Genomic DNA, 7,229 nt, shown 5'->3' with positions numbered 1-7,229 from the left:
GGTACCAAAATGAAAGTTTTGAAATTACGTTAAATAGGAATCGAGTTAAAGTACGTTACTTTTTCATGCAATTTGCCCTTAATAGAAGGCAAAATGCGTTAAAATGAAACAAAGTTTAGTTTAATTTTTATTTAGTGTAAAGAATGATTTTTTTTTCTCAATTACGTTACAATAACAAAGTTTTAAAATTTCTCAGCTAACGTAAACAGGTTTCAAAATTTTCTTATTTAATATAACATTTGTTAACGTGAATGTCAAGTTTTTTTTTTCTACTTGACACTTGTTCTTGTAACCCTTGTTGCCCACCATCATTGAACCCCCCCCCCCCCTTCTAAAAACCCGCATGTTCTTGAAACCCTTCTGTTCTTCCTGCACTAACGTAACATCATCCATCGACTCTCAACCACTGCCAAAAACAGAAGGGTGAAAATCCATGTCCAAGAACATACTGAGGGGCTGGGGTTTGCCGAAGAAACAATATCGAGGAAGAAACCATTTCAAAATTCAAACGCAAAAAAATGGACTACCAGTGTACTTATAGGATTTGTAGAGACGAAAACCAAAAAACAACCATAGACAAGATGCTGAAGATGTAATTCACTTTAAATTTAGGCATAAAAAGACGAAAATACCCATCATGTGAGGGGCGCATGATTGATTTAACAGAGCCTCTTTTGATGGTGTCAAGTAATAGGATCAATTTGGGTACCAGAACATGAATTTGAATCACCCATGTATTTTACAAATTATAGAGAGAAAAACCAAAAAGCAACCATAAAGAGTAAATAAAAATGTAATTCACTTTAAGGGTCGTTTACCAAACGTTTACTCACGTAAGTATTTACCAAGTCACATTAGCTTTTCAGATGAATATGGTAAGAACCAAAAATTTTACCCGATAAGATCAAAGGTAAGAACCAAGAGTCTTACCCGATAAAGGAGGACGACAACTCTTATGTTAGGGATTGTGTATATGACTAGATAAAATTGAAGAATCTTGTCGGAAAGCACTTTCCGAATACAATAATTGGACCCTATTAGCCTCGAGTTCACGAATTTTGTTTGAGAAAATTCTAGATTTCTCTTCTCGTTTTCAAAAGCTGTGAAAAACAAGATATATACCCAGATTCGCATTTTACATATTTAAATGAGAGCTCGATGGTAATTGACGGTTTATTAACCGAAGACATGTTCAGCGATAGCTGAAGCTTATCAGTTGTCGCTGATACCTGAAGGAGCAGTTATGACTTAGTAAAATTTCCTAAGTCCAAGAGGCGCTACCCCACCAGACTTGGAACCCCGACACAGGCGCTGCTCCTAAGACCTTGCAAGGGGGCGTGATCCCCCTTGACCCACGCTTTATAACGATCTAAGGTGATAAGGGCAACATTTGTAAGTGTGCACCACCTAAATTACGTATTTTTGTCTTATCAGCTTAATCGATCTCAAGTAAATCACCATTACACTAAAATACTTGATGGCACTAAAACCACCAACATCTTACCATGATTAGTGTTGACTGGGTACATTATTGTATATGATACCATTTTAGTAGATTAAAATTTTACCTGATAAATAAGTCATATTGTTCAATTTCACAAAAAAGGATAAGAGTACTGATAAATGGTTTTATTTTATTTTGGCGCGCACCTAATGAGGTCATTTCCTTTGTCGACACTCCACTATTAGAGGCAGGCGGCTGCTTTAATATACAACACGGTGGAGCCAAAAGAGGAAGCACCATGAACTATAACTCATGATCACTTTCGTTCCCAAATCCCAATCAAAATCAGCTTACAATCATCTCATCCTTAATCTTCCTCAATTGCGTTTCCAGGTATCATCAATTCTTCCTCCAATTATACACTTTGATGTTGATCGCACTTGAAATTTCGATTAAGATTATCGTGATTGTGTGTTTCATATCACTTGTTATGGTTGATCAGTCTATTTCTGGTTTAATTTTGAGAGATTGTTTGGTGTCAGCAGTTAACTGAAGGATTTTACGCTTTGAATTTTGATCAAACTAGTATTGTGTAGTGGCTCTCTTCCCGTAAAAAAAGGGTTAATGTTCATACGGATCTTAATTTTTTCTAGAAGAAATTCCTTCTTGATTTAGTAATAAAGTAGTGATGATGTTAAATTCGCTACAATTAGGTATCAGTTTTGCCTATGGCAAGAACTAGATCTCAGACTGTACCCCTCTTCTTTTTTCCTCAGGGAACAGAGGGATTGTATTTTTATTTAGGTTAGAAATGTGAGGTGTACATGAGGTAAAATCTTTTCTGGAAAATGAATTGGTCTTTGATGAATGTTTATGATTTCCTAATTTTGGTTGTTGGGAGTGTGGCCATGGTGGGGTTTCTGTGACTGGATGGTGGTCTATTGGAAGTTCTTGTTTCGGTGTTCTGGTAATGGTATCAGAGGCTAGATGAGGTACCACCCAGAAAGAAATTGGTACATATTTTGGAATCAAACAGGAAAATGGAGTCTCTAGACATTGATTTTTGATCAAATTTGTAGTTCAAGAAATTGATGAATACTAGTTAAATGGTGGAATTTAGTATTATTCTAAGCATTAATCTTGTGTATGAGCTTTGCCAAATTGTGGTGAATCATACCAAGTAACAACTTGCTGCTTATTAATCCTGCAGCGAACTCTTCAAATGGCTCGTTCTGCATTGGATGAAATGTCGGATTCTGGTGCCTTTATTAGAAGTCCTTCAACATTCCGTAGTTTCATCTCGCGAGATCCAAAATCTACTTTTCCAGCCGAGCCAGGAAGATATCATTTATATGTGTCGTATGCTTGTCCTTGGGCTTCGAGGTGCCTTGCCTACTTAAAGATCAAAGGACTTGATAAGGCCATCAGTTTCACGGTATCTTTACAATTTTTGGATCCTTGTAACATTTTTAATATTTAGGATAAACGTGGGTGTCTGGGCCAGCTTGTGCATCTCGGCTAATCCCACGGGGCACTATAAGTGGCCCTTGTTTGGTATGCTGCACAGGATGGGAAGAGACAGGACAAAACCTGTTATCCCATGTTGAGCTAAAGATCGTAGTTCTCGAACGAGCAACCGAAAAGATTCTGGAGCATCCTCATGGTGCGACAGTAAGACTAGGACAGGACTGGACTGAGTGGAACAAAATTACCTTCTTATTTCTATCCCACCGAAATTGGTGGAACAAAAACCAAGGAGATAAAAACCAAGGAGATGGGACAAGATTAGTAAATTATTAGACTACCCATGTCCAATTAGAACCCTATAACCTTGCCAATTTTTCCCCCCGCCTACCTCACTCTTGACCGTCCTATCCTATCTGCGCACCAAACGCACGTTGAGGGAACTCGAACTCATGACCTTTGGAGAGCAAATCCAAGGTCTTAGCAGTTGGGCTTCCCCCAACGTGCTGAATATTTTTTATATTTAGCAATTAAGTGTACATTTTGTTGCTAATGTCAGTCAGTCAAACCCATATGGGAAAGAACGAAGGAAAGCGATGAGCACATGGGATGGGTCTTCCCTGATACAGAAACAGAGCAACAAGGGGCTGCACCAGATCCTCTCAATGGAGCAAAGAGCATAAGAGCACTATACGAGCTTGCGAGTGGAAACTACTCTGGAAAATACACTGTTCCTGTATGTATACTCTGTTTTTCCTCCATTTAGACATCTATCTCAACTACCTTTTTCGCTCACACTTTCGCACAATCCGGTGGTCTTCATACATTTAGACATTTATCTCGACCCTCAAGTGTGTTTGACTGTTTGTACAGTTGATTTTTTATGATGGTTTTTGATGATAGGTTCTCTGGGATAAGAAACTAAAGACTATTGTGAATAATGAGAGCGAGGAGATCATTCGCATGATCAATACTGAATTCAATGAAATAGCTGAGAATCCAACCTTGGACCTCTACCCTTCTCATTTGCAAAGCCAAATCAATGAATTAAATGGCTGGATTTATAGTGGGATAAACAATGGTGTTTACAAATGTGGATTTGCTAAGAAGCAAGGGCCTTATGAGGAGGTATATTTTTGTGGTTTATGGTCATACTTCATACGGTTATTCTTTTTCAGCAAATTAAGCTGTTGTGCAAAAGTTATATTTGAAACTAAGTATCAAAGGGCCATTGGTTTGTCTTTATGTTGGATATGTAGGCTGCTAAACAATTATACGAAGCTCTGGATAAATGTGAAGAAATACTTGGAAAACAGCGATACTTATGTGGGAACGTTGTAACTGAGGCAGATATTCGTCTGTTTGTCACCCTCATAAGGTTTGATGAGGTATGTTGCTTCTCCTTTTACCTCTTAACCAACTTTAAAAAAATTTATTTGACTCTCTTTTTTACATGCTTTTCACAAGTGGGGGGGTTTTCACATGAACAACCACTCTACTCTTTGGTGTAGAGGTGAGATCTACGTAATTCTTACCCCCTGGACCCCACCTCCGGGTGTAAAATATTGGGTTCATTTGGTTTGGTTTGAAGTACAAAAGTTAGATATTGGAGTGTTTGGGTGGTTTAACCCTTTTTTCACATACAAGTCCGCAAGTGATTGCGGAATAGTTTGGAATGAAGTGGCCAAATCGGTCTAACCGTACCACAAAAATGTGGTCTCGTTTGACTGTCTTGGCGGTTTAGGCTAATTATGGGCTTTATCAAGTACTTGGTGTGCATGTATTTTATTACAAATATGGAAGAGAAACAGAAAGGGAGAGAGAGGTCAAAGAAACTTTTTTGACATGGATTCTCTATTCCTAATGGCTGTGCTACCGAAAATACTGTTAAAGAAAAGAGCAGACAAGTATGAAAATCTCCCTCTCGGTCTATGATACCTAAATGGAAGAAAAATTCGGATTAAACCCTTGTTTATCTTAACCTTTGGTTAATTTACTTCGTTGAAAGGGAGCAAAATTGTTCGAACCCTTATTCTTATTAGTCTTGATTTTATAATGGAAATTGTCTGATAATATTACGGAAAAGGAACAGACTTTATGCTTTCAGCTGTGTGATCTTGTTACCAGTGATTTTTCTTTTCTGCTTTCCAAGTTTTTGGGCTTGAAAACGGCACTGGTTTTGGGTTGTATTCATTAAAAATGAATAAATGAAAGCTTGGAAATGATGAGGGAGTGAAGTGAAAGTAAGTCGCAAGGAGTCCAAGCTTCAAAGGTCTATTGCAAATGCAAATGCATAGCTGTAAACAATATTAGGATTACTAAAGTGATCCCCACTCACATCATTCCTGATGTTTTTTATGAAATAGATACAAATTTATATACATATATACGAGCAGTTTGGTCGGTTTGTACAGTCTATTAAAAATACTAATGATTAAGATATTACCCCACATAGACCTCACTATACTTGTTGCTTGTTTACACACACTTCTTTGCTAATTGTCTCACTTGTATCCTTGTAATTTTTGTTTCACAAGCCTGGGATCCTAACAGAAACAGCCTCTCTACACCTTTGGGTAAAGGCAAAGTCTGTGCATATCTTAGGTGGCTAGCCCCGACCTATCTTTGTGTGGGATATGTTGGGTCTATTTGATTTGGTTTAGTTTTGAGTATAACAACAATGCATAAGCATATTCGTCACAGAGATTAAATGTGGTTATGTGAATTTAACATATGCTCCTCTGTCTCGAATTAAATGCACCCTTCTTGTTGTAAATCACAAAAACAAGAGCTTGTGTAATTCGAAATGAAGTATAAAATCATAAAATTTTGTGATTTGCTTTTAAAAGATGTCCCATTTGAGATTAACGAATCTTGAAACTTAGGTCTGAACCAGATTCTGTTAGTTTTGCAACGTCAAAAGAACCTAATTATGATTAAGCAGATACAAAAGCAGTTCATTTAATTAAATATCTAAAACCTAATTATGCCAAGTAATATGCAAATGAGAAATTAACTTCTATTATTTGGTACAATTACTTTATAAATGAACTAGTTCCTGTACAATTACTCATAAAGCATTGGAAAGAAGAAAGTTGATTTATCTCCACTTATTTTTTGAAATGCTTAATTCGATTAGTTGGTAGTCGATTATGAGGCCTATCTCTTAATGCTTAGGTGGCTGCTTAAGCAGGGATTGTTAGAACAAGACAACCCTACAAAGTTTCTGATGCTTAGAGTGATCATTGACTTGAAGTATCACTCTGAAGTAGCATTTTTCTCTTATTCTTGTTATGAGCTTATGAATGGTTCTTACCGTGTAAATTTTTAATAAGTCACCAAATTTCTTCAAAGTATGTTAAGAGTCTCATATTGGCTACTTAAATGTATTTTGGAACCTCCATCCTGTCTATAAGGACTCTTTGGGAGAGTAATTTGATAGGGTTCCACATATCTCACTTGATATCAGAGTTAATGTCTGTGTGCCTCGGGACCCGACATTCCAGGGCATATGTAGCCTCTATTGGAGGGGGCATGTAAGAGTCCCACATTGGCTACACTTGGACTTTTCTACTTAAATATATGTTGGAACCTCCATTCTCATTCCAATGGCTCATCTGATGGGGTTCCACATATTTCACAGTCTGTAAATGTTGTGGTATTAAGTGATTGCCATCTGTTGTATTATTTGGTAAAACAATGTATTTATGAAATCAATATACGTGTAGGTTTATGCGGTTCACTTCAAGTGCAACAAGAAACTTGTACGTGAATATCCGAATTTGTTCAACTATACAAAAGACTTGTTCCAAGTCCCAGGTATGAGTAGCACTGTTAACATGGAACATATTAAGAAGCATTACTATGGAAGTCATCCTTCCATCAACCCATTCGGGATCATCCCTCTGGGCCCTGATATCGACCATCTTTCACCTCACGATAGAGATCGATTTTCTAGTTAAATACAATATGTTGTGTGTATTATGACGTTCTCTAGCTGTCCTTTGTTTTGTTACAGCAAGTGTTGTTATGTTTTGTTTACAAGTGTTTTTCCATTATAATAAGAGTTTGCAAGTTGTAAACCAAACATCCCAATATATCTTAATTAGGTGTTGTTTGATGGGTTTTTCATTAAGTCTTATATGTATAAAATTATTTGTATGAATTAATTTGTCTGTATAAATCGATAATATTTTTGTTTGAAGTTTAACTAGTTACGGGTTTAGGCCTTAGGCCTTATGCAAAAAAACAAAACAAATCTATATATATATATATATATATATATATATATATAGAGAGAGAGAGAGAGAGAGAGAGAGAG

General features: G+C 36.8%; 1 protein-coding gene across 1 annotated transcript; it reads left to right on the top strand.

Annotated features, from left to right (window-relative positions):
- The first annotated feature begins 1,714 nt into the window (after positions 1-1,714).
- Positions 1,715-7,073, top strand: LOC112515470 (glutathionyl-hydroquinone reductase YqjG). The gene is made up of 6 exons (XM_025122313.1): positions 1,715-1,837; positions 2,655-2,879; positions 3,468-3,644; positions 3,812-4,036; positions 4,168-4,296; positions 6,637-7,073. The coding sequence occupies exons 1-6, from the start codon at positions 1,757-1,759 to the stop codon at positions 6,868-6,870; spliced, it is 1,071 nt and encodes a 356-aa protein (XP_024978081.1). The 5' UTR covers positions 1,715-1,756; the 3' UTR covers positions 6,871-7,073.
- Positions 7,074-7,229: the final 156 nt, after the last annotated feature.

This window comes from Cynara cardunculus, assembly GCF_001531365.2.
Source record: "Cynara cardunculus var. scolymus isolate 2C chromosome LG 7, CcrdV1, whole genome shotgun sequence".
Classification (NCBI taxonomy): Eukaryota; Viridiplantae; Streptophyta; class Magnoliopsida; order Asterales; family Asteraceae; genus Cynara; species Cynara cardunculus.
This window is presented reverse-complemented; position numbering and strand designations above follow the sequence as displayed.

What these genes read in the sequence shown, in the direction of transcription:
- LOC112515470 (XM_025122313.1), top strand. Translation starts at nt 1,757, where the DNA reads ATGATCACTTTCGTTCCCAAATCCCAATCAAAATCAGCTTACAATCAT. An exon ending in TTCCTCAATTGCGTTTCCAG is followed by an intron (nt 1,838 to 2,654) that starts GTATCATCAATT and finishes TTAATCCTGCAG; the next exon opens with CGAACTCTTCAAATGGCTCG. An exon ending in AGCAAGGGCCTTATGAGGAG is followed by an intron (nt 4,037 to 4,167) that starts GTATATTTTTGT and finishes TTGGATATGTAG; the next exon opens with GCTGCTAAACAATTATACGA.